This window comes from Ochotona princeps, chromosome 30, assembly GCF_030435755.1.
Source record: "Ochotona princeps isolate mOchPri1 chromosome 30, mOchPri1.hap1, whole genome shotgun sequence".
Lineage (NCBI taxonomy): Eukaryota > Metazoa > Chordata > Mammalia > Lagomorpha > Ochotonidae > Ochotona > Ochotona princeps.
Genome location: NC_080861.1, coordinates 18,086,307 through 18,103,500, shown reverse-complemented (window position 1 = coordinate 18,103,500; position 17,194 = coordinate 18,086,307). Strand labels below are relative to the sequence as shown.

Here is a 17,194-nt window from a genome sequence, read left to right as displayed (position 1 = left end):
TCAAATTCAGTTGCGAGTCCTAGCAGGTTTTTTTTAGATTGTCTTGAATTTTTGGTATAAATGCTCGGTTCCTCCACAAGTACTGTGTTAAGGATTTTACTACTTAAAGGTGTTTACAGAAATATTGGAAGAACCAATGTGCATGCCAATGCAAAGCCATGAGTTTTTGAAGAAATGAAAATGGGTATACATTCATAAATTGGAATAATCTATAATTGTAATACATGTTTTACCTCTAACACAAAAATATATAGGTTCAAAGGCATAAAAAGATCTGAACAGAAATTCATCATTTAAACATGGAGTTTTTAATGTGTTTTTCAACAAGTTTTCTTTACTATATAAGTACTGTGCTGCTCTCACAATTTGAAATGTTTACACACACAACAACAACAAAAGGCAGCATTTGAATCACTCTCTGTTCTAGCTAGGCAGAGCTTTCCTCTCTGTTTTATTTTCGTGCTTCCTGCCTTCCTCATCTCAAGAGCACAGACTCAGCTCAGCAAAAGCTGAGCCTTTTCTGCCAGCTAGCTCGAGGAGGCCTCAAACAGGCAGGAACAAGCTCTCCATTAGTCAGTTAAGGGCACCCCAAAAGCTCCAGCTGGTGTTGTGGACGAGTCATTTGTGCGAAATGAATACAACCCCAATTGGAGCCAACTTGACATTCTCTACTGAGCATGCATACAAACCCTTCTCCATGGTCCTGAATTCCGCAAGGTTTTTGCGTCTGTTCTGGTCTCTCTTTGTGCTATTTATTGATTTATGTGTGTTTGTTTGTTTACTTATTTTTATTTTCAAAAGAGCTCTGTTCACTGTGGCTGATAAAAACGCAAGGATCCTGGATCTGCTTCCAAAGAATTAAAAACAACAACAACAACAACAACAAAACTACAACCAGAAGAAGCATCTGGGGGAATGCTAACTTTGGTGATGCTCCAGGACATGGAGCAGGAATCTGGAGGAAGGCGTCAGCGGGAAATTGGGGACTAGAGGATTCCTTGAAGGGCACCGTCGGCTTCATATCAATCAGAAAGAATGACAACCGCTAAGTACCTCAGTGGCACTAAGGAGCGCCCACCGTGGCTTCCTGGGTTGGACACAACCATTCGTGGGAATGCTCCTGCACTGCAAGCATGCTTTCATAGTAAGCAGGTGTGCAAAAGGAAACATTCCCACCATGGGATGGTGCTGCAAGAACTGGATAAATGAGTGACCCCATTTGTGAGCATCACACTCTCTTAGGCTCTGAAAGAGGGTGTGCAAGTGAGTGTTCCTTCTAGACCTACCCTAAGATGTTCAGCAGGGCACGTACAAGCCTGCAGATTTCCTAGGTTAAAGTGCTTGCTCCTTGGCTCTAAACTGGAAAATTTCTGTACCACTCATTGGACAAAGGAATTGTTGGCATTTCAGAGGTGGCAGGAGCTGGTTAAACGTTTGATCTAATGCTGACTGTATAGAAAAGGGACCCCCCCCCCAGGATGTAATGAATTAAGTGAGCCCATACTCATTGATTTGACTGAATTTAGGATTTCTGTCTATCACAGTTAGCAGCCATATATGAAGACAGTGGAAGGAAGTATTGTAAAGAGCAACATCCTTAAAAGGTCCTTACTTCTAACACAGTATCCTTTAATTGAGCAATCCATACCTCATTCTCTATTGCAAGTTGGAATGCCATCAACATTTGGAGGCAACAAAAATTCCTTGGAAACCATGAAATTAAACTGTATCCAAAAGCCTGCACATCCCCCCGCTCCACGGGTACCGCTTGCATCTTGGGACTTAAGAAGAAAGATAAAAGTAATGCAAGATTCACTTTCCCAGGGTTAGCATTTCTTTTCTAAGTCACAAACCCCAAGGGCCAGCTTCATGAAGGCTCCAGGGTGAGGAAGAGATTTTGCTGCTTTTTCTGAGCTCTGCTTCACCATCTGTAGATGTGATTGTAAGTGTTTCCGTGAAGAATGAAGTGCCCTGTCTCAGAACGAAGAGGCATGCAGAAAGAGGAAAGTCAGAAAATCATCAACGTAAGACAAAAATGCAGACAACTACAACACAACCTGGAAAGCACCATGAGTGGGGAGCATCATGTGTAACGCAAAGAAATGAATGGAAGAATTGCACAGAGCTTCCACAGAGTCAAGAGACAAAGCAGAAAAATAAGAAATACTTTTGAAGATGAGGAGGCGGTGGAGACTAGGAATAAGTTATTTTTTTTTAAGACTTATTCATTTTTAGTGCAAAATCAAATTCACAGACAAGGAGATACAGAGAGAAAAATCTTTCATCTGCTAGTTCATTCCCCAAGTAATAATGACCTGAGCTGAGCCCATCCAAAGCCAGGAGCCAAGAACTTCTCCTGGGTCTCCCACATGGGTTCAGGGTCCCAAGGCTTTGGGCCATCCTCGGCTGTCTTCCCAGGCCACAAGCAGGGCTGGATTGGAAGTGGTACATCTGGGATTTGAGCTGGCACCTTTATGGGATACTGGCACATGTCATTTGAAGATTTTGTTACTAAGCTATTGTGCCCAGCCTTAGGGAGAAATTTTGAAGTAATCCGTTTAAAAGAAAAAAATGGCTTGAACATACAAGAATTCATACACCGAGATGTCAACCAACAACAAAAATGGTTGACAAGAAATGAACAAGTCGACCAACGAGAAATGAATAAGAGTAGGAGATTTTAAAAAAGGAGACTAAACAATGTAGATGGCATAAAACAATCCCGTCTCCTAAATTTCTTTATGGAAAATGGGAACCTTGGAACATGGAGAATTGCTGATTGTTTATGTAAGAAAACTGCAAAGATGTATTAGGGGCTTCCCTTCCATTATCCCTTATCCAAATCTTTCTATTTTTTTTCTTTCCCTTTTTTTCTTTTTAAACAATATTTCCATTGTTCTCAACACAATAAGAAGAGTGAACAAAGGTGCTATAGTTTCTCTTCTTATCTGCACGGAAAAGCAGTAATTCTAATAACAGCCATGCCAAACTGCCTAACCAACAAAAACGCAAACACCAACAGCTGCAGAAAATGCTAAGAACCATGGTCACTACTGCACAAGCGCTCAGCAAACCCCCTTAACTACAGCCTCCTTGGGAACACAAGACACTGGGGAATATGGAAGAATTTTAGTTCTAAAAATAGGAAAGTTCCCATGATGGCTCCTAATATAGTTAATGTTCCCTTTAATCCTCATCATAATACTGCTATTCCCATTACAGTCCATGGAGTAATTAGACCAATTAATGGAACACAAGCTCATTTCCATAGAAACCTTTTCCAAACTAATATTTTCAGAACAGCATGTTCCACAAAGATTTATCCATGTAACTCCAACTGATGTTAACAGAAATGAGACAATTACATCCTTATGTAATTTTTTTGATAGCTTATTCCTCTGCCTTTGATAACATAATAACACAGACACTCAAAGTACAAATCACTCCCTGAGAGCTGTCAAGTATAACATTTCTTGTACATTGCATCTCTGGTTACTGGTTATGCATTATGTCCTCAAATTAAAAGTATACATAGATGAATAGTGCTTTAAATATTAAAACATATGGAAATCATGTAGGCTAATTAAACAGATAAATCCTTTTAGAATCATCTCATTTTAGGGAAGGCAAATGAACTTAAAAGACAATATCCTACTGTGTAGAAGTACATGCATTTTGTTGGTCACATCAGGATTCCAGCTCCTTTCTTGAGTTCTCTTAATCTCTTTTTCCATCTTCAGCTAACCCCAAGCAGAAGATAACTCACAGTGAGACATCTCAGAGGCATCAAAATCAGAAAAGAGAGTTTGAAAGACATAGAAGCTAAGCACATTTTTATTTATTGAACTTGTGTGCAGACCTGTCATGGAAGGAACTGTGCCTTTTGGTCTAATTTCAATCAAGCAGGACCTACTAACAGTCATAGATTCCTGCCAGCAGTGTTATCAAGTCCACTGCACTGTGATGCAGTCAGGAGGAAATGAAGATGACTCAAGGACAAGGATGGAGCTGCCATCCAAACAGTGTGAACTGGATAATTCTACAGGCCCAGGTTCTTCTCTGAGCCCTAAACACAAGAAGAGTTTATCAAAGGTGGCCAACTGAGTTTGTAGCAATTCCCAAGTAGGGTTAGGCATCTGACACTACAGTTAAGGTATCACATGGAGCATGACTATGTCAAATGCCCAGCTGTGTTAGGACTGGGAGCATCCTAATGCTTGTCTTGGGAGGTAGTTGGCAATGACTCCAAAATTTGATTCCAGCCACTCGCAAGGGAAACATGAATGAAGTTCCTGGTTCCTGGTTTCAGCCTAGTACAACCCCAGCTATTGTGGAGATTTGTGGAAAAAAATGGATGGAAGATCTCTATGAATTTGTGTTTCTGTCTCTCCCTCTCAGTCTCTATTTATGCCACAAATACGTTAGCGTGCCAAAATCCAAGCCCTCTCTGACCCCACAACTGGATTTCAGACCCTGTTACAAATCTCTTGGGTCCTTGAAGTTGAAAAATTTAAATCCATTGGTTGGTGTGGACTGATGTGTTGGCCTGTCATTCTCTTTGATTTTCAAACACCTAATACTATTTTTGTTCTTAGTCAGATTTGAATTGGATGGCCAAGATGTTTCCATTTTCCTTTTAAATAGTCACACAACAATGGCCAGCTGAGGCACCATGTTTTCCACTGAGGAAAGATGACCCACCTGATAACGGCTGGCACTGTGGCACACCAGTTACAGTATTTCTGGCAAAGCCCAAATCCTGTATCAGTGCACCTGCTCGTCTCAGCTCCTCTTCCATCCCACTGTCCTGCTAATGTGCGAGGGAAGGCACTGAATGATAGCCTAACAATTTAGATCCTTGCCACTCATGTGGGAGACCTGGCTCAGACGTGGCTGTCTGAGGGGTAACTAGAAAGTAGATTTCTCTCTTTCTCATCTTCTTCTTTCTATCTCCTGCTCTTTCCCTCTTTGTAGTTCTGCCTTTCAGACAAATATATCTTAAAAAAAAGATTGATGAAAGATAATGCTTTCTTTCTTTAACCTCTCTGCCACATCCATATACCCTGCCACCCACCCATAGGCATACACTGATACACACCCTGCATAAATCAAAGTCAATAGAAGTAGACATATTATTCATGTTCTAAACATTTATTGCTGCTCGTTATACCACAGAACCTTGCTTGATGTCTCATCCTGACATTTGCATTTTAAATATTAGCATGTTATTTTAAATACTTATCAGCCAAATTCACAATATCTACTACATTGATAATAAAGTATTAAAAATAAGACGTAAAATATAAGTTAAAGAGTAAATTTGGGGGTCCTGGCATGGTAGCCTAGTGGCAGCGTCCTCAGGGTACAGCATCTTTGTCTCAACATAGAGACTCAAGAAAAAAAAATAGCAAGGATGTACATAAAATAGGCTAAGGAAAACACTCCCCTCCCTACCCCAGAAAACTGCTTGCAGTTTTGCATTTGATGCATTTTTTAAGATTTGTTTTTCATGGTTTCTGTTTGAAATGTAATTTGAAAAGTAGACCATTTATTTTTTCATGGAAAATGCTCTATCAAACTGATCCCCTCCTAAATGAATCATTCAGTAGATACCTGGGAGTTGGGGAAGCTGGAAAAGTAAAGGGATTTTTATAAATCCCTGGGGAGAAGCATCTCCAGAGCTTTCTGATTCTGCACTTCATGGTCTGCAACAGTTATAACCTAACTGGAGGCTCTCCCAACTCTGTGCGTTTCTTTTTTTTCCATTTCCAATGCAGACAGATTTCTTCCACTGTCCTGTTTTCATGGCACTCAGAAACCCAGACTCCCCTGTCCCTGCAGGGTGGCAGAGCTGTCTGTTTTCAGCAGGCATCTCTCTTCCTCCTCATCCTAGCATGCCATCACTGAAAGGAATTGTGTGTGAGACACCGGCGTGTCTCCTAGGGCACGTTCATCCGAGCCTCACTGTTCAGAGGGCCTTTAACCTTCCAACTCCTCTTTGCAGAATGTTCCTAACCTCTTGCCAGCTGCGACTTATTCCTTATTCCTGAGGGCAAGAGCCAAATGATAACATGCTCTGTAGGGCTTCCAGATGAATCCTTCATCCCTGGGGTTCAGGAACAAATACTCCATTTCAGGTCTTCAGACAGTCTTCTAGTTGACATTATAAGCAAAAATGCCTTAGCAACCAAATGAACAATTAGGTAGAAAATCGGTAGAAGTGGAGAAGATTCAAGTGACAAAATCAAAATATCCCCCAAGGAATCATGTGATGTGTATAGAGTACTCCCCCGCTCCCCGGGGCAGCAGCATGCCTAGTTTCCAGGAAATGCTCATGGAATATTCCCCAAGACAGGTCATACCCTGGGCCATGGAGCCATCTCGGCCACTCTTATCCTGGGCCATGGAGCTGTCTCGGCCACTCTTATCTTGGGCCATGGAGCCACCTCGGTTCCATGATCATCAGAATATGTTACGTAACTATCAAGGACTCCATCTAGAATCAACAACAGAAAGCCAAAAGAACAATCTCCAAACATGAGAGTGCTGAACAACACACATTCGGCAATCTAAGATCCAGACAGAAAGCTACAAGGAAAATAAATAAAACACACAAGTGAAAGAAAATAACACTATGACATATCAAAATACGTGGAATGCAGCAAAAGTAGGGCCGAAAAAGAAATTCATGTTGCTGAATGTTCTCATTGTAAAAAAGAAAAGGCCTCAACTCAGCAATGTAGCTTGGGAACTACAAAAAGACAAAACTACCAAAAGAAAAAAAAAAAAGACCAAAACAAATCCTAAGTAAGCAAACGGGTCATAAAAATAGAGAAGAAATCAATGAGATTAAAATATTAAACAATGAGAAAAAAGTCAATGAAACACAGAGCGAGTTATTAAAATTTACGAATCTAGAAAGAATGACGCAAGCAAGAAAAGTATGGAAACAAAATAACAAAAAACAAACAAGCAAACAAAAACAGAAACAAAGTCAGCCCAGGAAGGAAATAAGATATCCTTACACATCCTGAAAACTTTAGAAAAAGTATGTCACTGTCAGCTTTATGCTTCTAAGTTCAAGAACTTTGAAGAACTGGGTCAAAAACCATCAACACTCAACAAGGATGAAGATCATTTGGCTAGTTTTAGAACCATAAAGAAATAGAAGTGAATATTTAGTTAAAAAATATTATTATTGTGATGATGATACTGAGCCCATGTTTCTTTTCCCCAAATGCCTTTTTATACAACTGTCTAACACTTTTTAAGTTAATTTTTGTTGCTTTCATGACACATTCACAATTTGGGGGTATCAAAAATGAAGTTACATGTAATGCCTTTCAAATCAAAATAGGAAGAAAACAGAGTTGGGAACACTACCTAAGAAGTGTTTTTTTTTTTCCTTTCTTTCTGATATGTGATTGAGTATTTAAATGTCTCATTGATTCTGTTTTGGTATTGATCAGCTTCCCAAAATGATCTGAAAGGAACATTTTGCTGAGTCAGCAGTTAAAAGCCCGGTTCCTTCTGCTTTAATCAAACTGTAACTAAATGACAAGCAGAATACATCCTGTGTCTGTAACACAGACATGCTGGCTTAGGTACTAAAGACTAATTTTTTTTTATTGATTAGGCTAGTCAATAAAGGTGACACTAGTCACTATGTTTATACTACTCCTAAAATGTGGTCAGCACACAGGCTTAACACCAGACCAGCTTGGGTGCTTCTTCAACTTGGTCAGTCTTGAAACATAGAGGTAATGTATTTCACCCACGTGAGCAAAAATTGCCTTTGCCCGTAAGTCATGTACACTGATATCTCTCCTATAAATCTGTGGTGGGCTTAAACAAAGCTTGCAAATACTTAGCCCATAATCCATCCTCAGCCATCCATGGGTATAATTACTGATGTTATTTTGGGATCTTAATTTTTTCTTAATAACAGTAAAACTACATTGACACAAGTATTACCTCAAAGCAGTAAGATCATTGAACATAAAACTCAAACTCAAACATTCAGAAATAAGGGGATCAACCTCAACTCTTCATTTCAATGTCTGACCATGGAGGAAATTCATTCTTTGTTTCACTTCCGAGTCTTTCAACATCAGACTTGAATTCAAAACTATTGTCTTTAACCCTAACCTCACACAGTTGTGATGCAGACTTGGGGCCTCAGAAGTTGCCTTGTGAATATTTCCTATTGGGGGTACCTGATAATGTTAGAGGGCCAAAGGGTGATTTTTTCCCATTAGAGACCTTTCTTCTTCAACGGTTTCCACTTCCCTGGTGTACACAGGCTGATCTGCAAGCTCCTCCAGCACATGCAACTTCTCTAGTTCATCTCAGGAGGCTGTTCCTCTGCAGGGAACCCATTGACACAGACCTGCCTCCGCCATGCTTTGGCACGGCCCTTTGGGTAGACAGTGATTCAGTCGAGGAACCCACAGCCTCTGTCCGGTCATCAGAGTTATCTGGGTTCTGTCAGCAGAAGTGATTCGCTCAGATCAGGGGACACCATGCACCTCCCCAGATAGCTGGTACGTTCAGCACTGTGGTTTGAGGCCAGCTCCCAGGCTTAGTAGTCACAGAATCTAGAAACTCCAAGGTCTAGGTCTGCATAGAGGTGGTCAGTTCTGGAAAAATCACTGTTTCTGTTTCACTCTTTTCACCTTCCCATTGCCCTAATACCTAGAGCACGGACCTTGCTTCTTCTATTTTGCGCTCAGAGCTGCCTTCAGGCTCCTGCAACTCATCGTAGAGCCATGATCTCACTTGCGGATTGGTGATGTGGAAATCACAAGACATGCCAAAGCCAGTAGACTGGCACAGGGTAGAGTTGCACTCAGAGTTAGGTTTCTGTGGCATGCAGCAGGGGATTCCAACACCCCTAAATTCTCCCACCATGCTTTAGGAAAGAATCAACATTCTACAGGCGTCTCCCCCGCCCCAGGGGTCATCATTTGTCCGTGAAGCTACTAGTGGGGAAAAATAACATGGTTGTCCTAAACTGACTCCATTGTCCATGACATGATCCTCTAGCTTTCTCAGCCCTCACACACATCCGCAGGATATGGGTTCAGCAGGTTGTGGCACATCTGTAACTACATTCTTTTGTTTGACCACACTCTTACTGGAAGCCTAAAAGGCCTTTTCAGAGAAGTATCGCATAACAGCACGAAACTAAGCAACAACAAAATCATGATCATTAGATATTTGTTATCTTCCTTCTTCTAAAGTCATTGGGAACCAAAAGGAAAATTTCACAGCCTCCGAGTCTAGATCTGGGATGTGCCACCCAAGACTTTTGCAGAAGCAAATGAGAGACAGCTCAGTAAGAAGGCAACATGTCACTATAATATGTGTCTGAACCACTAGCACAGTTCTCACTGCTATGATGGAGGCAAAAACATTTTCCAAAAACCAGAGAAACTATTAGCAAATGCTTTTTTTAACTAAGAATTTGTGACTCTTTTAGGCTCTTACTGCTGCACAAGCATAAAGGCATGAAGAGGTCAGATACATTCTTCCCTAAAATATTACAACGTTGCTTGCAACAACACAGCTGGAAGTAATCAGGGGTGGTCAGTGCCTCCAATTCTCTTCACACAGTTTTCATACAGCTCACGAGGTGAACTAAAGAATGCACAGACTTTCACAGCTCTGAAGAATTTCATTCTATCTCCAACATGACCCCAAGCTAGTCATTTCAGCATTTGCATTTTTAGGTGCTTGTCATTGCTAATCTTTTGAAAGCACTCTGCTTTTTCTTCCCCATGAAAACGGCACATTGCAGCTCTATATTACGGATCTACATATAACCAGTACACATTACGTATGCATTTACAGATTCAGTGCTGAAGTCGCACACCAAGGGGGCATTGCTGAGTAGCAGCAGGGAGCATTGTGTTGTAGCACGACCTACTTACGGCAGGCAGGCAGGCAGGCAGGCAGGCAGGCAGGCAGGCAGTCTTCCGCATGACAATTAGCAGTTTTTCCTGCAGTCTGGTTAGCAGGAAGGACACCAACTGTCCCTAGCACACGTCACTCTGCTGGGCTCCTGCTGCTCTCTGGGTCATGGCGTTCCGTTAGGAGTGTGACACAGTAGGGAAAGAGACCGGTTCACTGTGAGACCTGCTACTCACTCTCGTACAGTGTATCGGCCCCCCTTCCCACTGCACAGTGGCTGCCGGGCTCTGGGCAGGAGGCAGGTGGCCGTGGAGAGAGTGAACCAGGAAGTCAGAATTCCATACCATGGTACATGCTGCATTGTTCTGAGCCTTCTTTTACAGATAGTATCAAAACAACCCAATTTGGTTTTCTAGACATTTGAACAGGGTATGTTCTTTCATTAAACAGAAAAAAACGGGAAACATAAGAACTAGGGAGACTGGGACATGGCATACTCCTTGTTTTCAAATACCATAAGAGATCCAGATGTTGTTTTTGCACCTGAGCATGGCATGCACACGCGTGAGTAGATAGATGTGCCCTTCACTTTCTTGCACTGATCAATTTTCCCTGTAGGGTTAGCCGAATGCTTTTTCAGCTACTTTGTGAACGGGAAAAGAAATACATTTTTTTTCAATTGCCAAGTGCGGGAGCCCATCCAAAGAGTACAACTGCAGACCTAGCCAGCAAAATCACGGGGTTAGGAGAGAAAATGTTGAATAGTTTCCAAGTACCTGCTTGCTGTGCTGCCTGTGGCATCTGCTGGCTTCTCTGAGCGCTGTACTGTACTGAGGCCATGGGCCGGTACTGCTGTGTGGTTGAGGTAGGGTACTGACCAGATGAATAATAGTAGACAGGCATCTGTGGCAGATGGGAGACAAAGCAGGGCATGAGAATTGCGCACGGTCAGGAACATTTTTTCAGCCAAAATGCAATGTCACTTTATGATGCCATACGATTGCATTGATTACAATGAAAACCCTTCAGAACTGCTTGTAAGACAACAGGCAAGTCCTGTTACTCCTTCTGGGATGAAATGAAGCGCACCGAACCCTTGATCCCGAGCCGTTTCCATGGCCTGCTTGGACCAGTGAATGCAATGAGGTAGAAGCGAGCCCTGAGACTTGCAAACCTGATCTTTAGCAGACTTCCTATAGAAGGCGAGTCTAGCCAGCAGGGAGAAGTCTAGTGAACCTGCTGGGGAAAGAGGTTCCCTGCAAAACAAGGGGCCTCGGTCTGACAGTCTCTCCTCAGATTTCAGACATGTCAGCACAGCCCCAGCCAACACCATATGGAGCAGAGAGGAGCCAGCTGTCATGAGCTCTGCCTTAATACCTAACCTAGTCAGGACAACAGCTGATTTAAACTCTCTCAGAGCTCTTTTCTGTGACTGGCAAGCAGGTAGTATACAAAATTCAGGTTCAACCAAACCAGGGGAAAGGCCAGCCCTATTGCTCATGCCACCCTCTGTAACTTTCCTTTTTAAAACAGAGACACTAAAAGGAAGAGGGATCTGGCGCCTGAATGTCCACAATAGTCAAGGCGAGGAGAGGCCAGCAGACTGGAATACCCTGGTGCAATACAGGGACCTGAGTATTTGAGCCACCATCTGCTGCCTCCCAAGAGACATTATCAGGAAACTGGATCAGAAATAGGGCAGCCAGGACTCCCCTGGCACTTCGACAAACCAAGAGGGCATGGTGAGGGCTTAACCCTCCACACCACATCCTGCCCTCTGTAACTTTCTATAACTGAAAACATCCTAAGCATCTCAGATCCATTCAAGTCAAAAGTTTCTTGATCTGGAAGGACTATTTTTTTTTTTTTGCCCATTTCATTTATATAAAGGCTATATTACCAATTGTAAGACATTCAATGTTTCTTCTCTCATCTTTGAAAGAAAAGAGGTACCTTATTTCAAAGCCTATAAGAGTTATAGACAAAAAATAAAATTATAAGGTTTTTAAGGCAATTTTGTTTTCTGATTTGTTGACATTAAATAGGAAACCATTTTCTATTTCAGTCTTAGTATTGAAATATACATAAAAGAATGTTCTGATTTAGGACAAAGCAGGAACAAAGGGTAACTGAAACTGTATGGATCCCATTTGATCATTCAAGGCTATAATGTTGATCACCTAGTAATATTGATATTTATGGGAAAGAGGATGGATGAGTGAGTTTCAGTCGATCACGGGTCAACATCAAGCAACTAGTATGTTATGTACATTGCCTCTAGTCATTTCATTTGCTTTTTAATAGGGTAAGTTTTTAAAATCTCAAGTAATTTTATATGTCTGAAGACCCAAGTACTTCTGGAGTTATGTTTCATTTATACTGCAGCTAATTGTGGTTTTTTCAAAACTTACTATCATTCTCCACCAGATGCCTTCAATATTGAGAATGAGAAAAGACAATGTCAAATTCACTCATCGGCATATTTACATGTCTTTCAGGAACAATAGCGTTTTGCTACCTTGGGAAAGACTGTCTTGATTAAATGTGAGTTAAAAACTGTTGTATTGATTCCTTCCTCGTCCCTCTTACATTCCACGTGAAACAACAACACCTGGAGGGCTGACAACTGGAGTTCAAACACTTGGACGCTTCCTCATGACCACACGTGGCTTCATAAAAGAACAACTATGTGTAAAACAATCAAGAAATATTCATTTGATAGTTTTTATTTGCTCCTTCCAGATCTCCCTCCATTGGCACTTTGACAAGCTGTGTGAGAGAACTAAAGGCTTTTTATCTCAGTAGTTCTCTGAAGCACAGCCTTGGCCACCTCTTAGAAATGACAGCCTCCAGCCACAGAAACCAGTAATCACTTATCTATTCTCACCTATCCTGAGAAGAAAGAAGGCAATTCAGGCTCACAGAAATCTCTCTCTCTCTCTCTCTCTCTCTCTCTCTCTCTCTCTCTCTCTCTCTCTCTTGATTCGTATGCAAAATTTGAAGGGAAAAAGGAGACGGGACAACCCCAAATGAAGTAGTGACATATTTACAATCACTCTATGGAGAGTCCAAAAATACTCTGATTAGCAAAGGAGGTAGATAAATCAGAAAGCAACAGGAAACTTTAAAAACAAGTACTTCTTCCATTTCTCCTCTTCAGCTCACTCTTTCCCAGCAGGCATTTGGAATGCACACACCAGAATTGCTTACATTGGTTCCTCCTTCTGCATACATGTATCACATGCCCACATATGTGTATGGGCTTAATCTCAACGGAGTTCTTTCCATTTTGTGTAGCCAGGTAATCAGTTTTTAAAAAAAAATTTATTAAGGTGAAAGTCACTATGGAGTGTATCCTACACCTTATGTGTCATTAAGTCAGACAAAGTCCAGACTGATGATAAGCCACATCTTCTTCCTTTTATGTCTTAAAAATCCAATGGAAAAGAAATGAAAATCCTTCTCCTATAGATAGTTTTGGGTGTGCTCTGAATTTCCTTTGTGCAGGACACTATGAGATTCCTCCATCAGGGAACTGCTTCAAACATTTTTTTAATTAAAAAAAAATTAAACATTGTGTTGACTCTTCTCTTGGGAAACAGAAATGGACAAAGGCTTTTAGATGCCAGTTAGACTCAAAGAGCTAAGCCATGTTTCATCAGTAATTAAACATAAAGAGCTTAATTTGCTCATCTAATCATTAATATATTAACAAAGTCCTTCTCCCTGTGACTTCAAGCTACTTTTATACATTTCTTTAAATGCCACTAGGGAAGAGATAGTGTTAGGAAGACGACGGAAGATGAACTATGAATGAATCACTTGAAACCCAACAAACAACTGAGTGGAAGTCATTTCATGGTGGAGGGTTTTGTGTAACTTGAAAAGAAAATAATTTATTCACAATGTTAAGGCAGTGAGACAAATGACCCAGAGGTGATGCTGCACTTTAAGCAGCTCGTTCAGTGCCAGTCTTCATAATTAGGATAGAATTTGCTTGGGAGATGTGTGCCTTGAAAATGGGCCAGAAAAGGTCTGTGTGCATTTTACATCTTGACAGTAATCACTTTCCATATTCTGCAAGGGATGCCCAGGAGAGCAGCTAAGATGCTCAGTGGTGAACAGTAGCACATAATCAGTCTGAGAAGACAGTAAAAACCAGTGATCTGTGGTATCTTACATGCTCAAGTCAATTAAATATGATGAATGGCTACCTGAGAGTACAGACATGAGCTCTGCGTCTCCCTGGGGAGAGGAGAGGACAGTGGGTATCAACTTACCTTCCTCCTTTATATTCATGGAGGAGCTCCTGCCTGGAGCACCAGATTAGCTCCAGAACTTGCTTGTGAATTGATAAGACACACGGTGGAAACATGCATGTATTTGTGCGGCTGCAGCAAGTGCGGGTACAGGCCTATAGGCACAAGGCTTCCTCCCTCTCAAAGCTTTCTGCTTCTGGGAAAACCTGTGCATATGCATCCCACAGAAGGGTCTGCTTCTTTAGGCCCTCTGGACGAGCAGCCTGGAAAATGGGATAGTTCTCTGTTGCACAGTGGGCATCGGGCAAGTTTCATTCAGCTTACTTTCTGAGCCAAAGGCTGCCCAACTGAACAAAAGCATTAAGGAAGCTCCATTGGAGGGGAAATAGCAATATTGACCAGAAGACAAATCAGGTTAGTCTTGTGAATAGTCTGCGTGAAGAGATGAAGGTCAAAACTAGCTGTGAGTCATAGTTGTGAGCAAAACACACACCTACCTGTGCAGGTGGAGGCTGTTGCACAAATCCCTGCGGGGAGGGAGGAGGTTGGAGCACTTGCTGGGAGATGGGAGGGCCAGATCCTGTGCATCCCCCTGAGGGGAGCTGCTGGCTTGCAGAGGCAAGGATGTAGCTGGGCTGCTGGGCTGATTGTGGCATGAGGGAGGATGGGTAGACAGGACCCTGTGGGGGCTCCGGAGTCTCTCCTGAGGACTGCCGGCTCAGGTTCATCTGGTTGAACTGGGTTGCCACGTCATCTCTCTGCAAACCATGAGATCAAGATACCATCTGGGTCAGTGTGGTGATGAGAGACACAATGAGACAGATATAGGATGTGAACTTGTAGCTGTGAGAGAGGGAATGTGTAAAACTGGGGGAAAATGAAATGATGATCAGAATAAAAGCACATGTGAAGGTTTGAGTCATTCAACAGTAAACAATTCAATCTAAATAACCCCTCTTTTTAAAAACATGCATTCTGGGCCTGGCACAGTGGCCTAGTGGCTAAGTCCTCACCTGGCATGTGCCAGGATTCCATATGGGTGCCGGTTCTAATCCTGGCAGCCCCACTTCCCATCCAGCTCCCTGCTTGTGGGCTGGGAAAGCAGTTGAGGATGGCCCAAAGCCTTGGGTTTCTGTACCCCCATGGGAGATCCAGAAGAAGTTCCGGGCTCCTGGTTTCAGATTGGCTCAGTTCTGGCAGATGTGGCTGCTTGGGGGAGTGAACCAGTGGACAGAGGTTCTTTCTGTATCCCTCTCTGGTATATCTGGCTTTCCAACAAAAACAAAATAAATCTTTTTTAAAAGTCTTCTGTTTGTTTGAAAAGTAGAAAGAGAGAGAAAGAGAGAGGCTTTCATCTGCTGGCTCACTCCCCAAATGACTACAATAGCTAGTGTTGGGTCAGGCTGAAGCTAGGAACCTGGAACTCTGTTGGCATCTCTCGTATGGATGGCAGAGGTTCAAGAACTGAAACATGCCCTTTTGTTTTCTCTGGAGCATCGACATGGAGCTGGATGAAACTGGAGCAGCCTGGATTACAACTGTCATTCTGAAATGAGAGACAGGTGCCACAGGTATTGGTGTGATCAGCTGTGCCACGATACCAGCCCCCAAACCTCCCTCTTCAATGTGAACAGATGATGATTTGCTCTGTTGAGAGCCTTGTGTTCTGTCTGGAATGGTCAGTTGAACTTCCTAGCTGTAATCATCAGACCTGCCTTTAAAGAGAGGCGGAAGCACCTGTGCTGGACACTGTGCATCCGTGTCGCGGAGAGGGAGCCAGGACTGATGCAACACTGGCCTAGCTCATTCTTTCAACTGTTTTTCAAAAGGTGCTCATACATTGAGGAGGGGTGAATACAAGCACATGCTTGAGGCAGGGTCCTCTGGGAACACTTCTATCGGGAGCCCAGAGTGATGAGAGATACCAGCCTGACTCTGACCTTGAGATATTTCTCAGATCCCCACACTTCATCTGTGTCTCTCTATCCCTGCCTTCTCATCCCGAGGGTTTTTGTATGCCTCAGCCGTGCATGACCTTATAAGCATACCAGAGTGCAGATACATTCAACATGGACAAGGCAGTTAATGAAAAGGAAGCCTTATTTTGCAGAGATGGGTCCATCGTCTCACTTGACAGTCAGCCCAGGTTACCCAGCCAACACTAGCTGCTGCCATACGGGAAAGGAGCAAAATCAGTGACTATGCATTCCAGGAGTGAAAGTTAGCCACATGTGATACAGTACCATGGAGAAGTGCTGTGTTGCAGACACAGGGAGGAGATGCTGGGGAGGAAAAGAGACAGCCGGATATTGCACTGACTGGGAGGGAGCCTGCAGTCCCTGGACAGACTGGAAGAAAGAAAATATGCTAATTAGGTCATGGAAAGCACTGAGGTTGAAATCTCACAGGAAGTGTGCCACTGTCCACACAGACCTGTCAGACAGGGGGAACCTACCGCCAAGGAAAAGCTCAGGCACTGTAGTGGAGAACACAGCAGAAAGGGGCTTACCTGCACACGACAGATGCTCTTTTAAGAGACGACTAATCTGCTTAATGTTGGCGATGGCTATATCCTCTGGGTATAAAAATATTGTCTGAAGACAGAATGAGGAAAGCCAAAAACTCTGGGGCCTCCGGAGGACCTTTCTGGGTTCTGTGGGTACATCTGTGTGTCTCCTTAGCACGGGAGGCAGCTCGGTCTCCCTCCAAGTGGAGCTGGGATGAAAACCCAGTTCTCCCTGGCACCAACTTAGGTCTACTCCTCTTACTGCAGAAGAAGGCTTCTATATTGGCTCTTTGATGATATGAACATTTGGTATAGGATGGTAATGGCTGAGCAAGATGGTGCAAGGACCTAGATGGGATTATGAGTTCTGTCTCTAAGACAGAGGAGCCCCGATACAGAACACATAAAACTAGACATTAGGGAAAACAAGCAGATTCATTTTTTTCCCTAGGATGGTATATTTATTCCCTAGGATGATGCTCCCACTCTACAAGTCACTAGATGAAGCACTTATTTC

The 17,194-nt window shown here is 42.6% G+C and overlaps 1 protein-coding gene across 1 annotated transcript in view; it reads right to left on the bottom strand.

Moving 5' to 3' along the window:
* The window catches only part of ARPP21 (cAMP regulated phosphoprotein 21), a 109,891-nt gene that overhangs the window by 33,958 nt on the left and 58,739 nt on the right, over positions 1 to 17,194 (bottom strand). The window contains exons 16-18 of the mRNA XM_058657047.1: positions 16,415 to 16,519; positions 14,669 to 14,929; positions 10,689 to 10,815 (exon numbers count right to left, since the gene is read on the bottom strand). Of these exons, the coding sequence (XP_058513030.1) occupies positions 10,689 to 10,815; positions 14,669 to 14,929; positions 16,415 to 16,519 (493 nt within the window). The remainder of the gene's footprint in view (positions 1 to 10,688; positions 10,816 to 14,668; positions 14,930 to 16,414; positions 16,520 to 17,194) is intronic.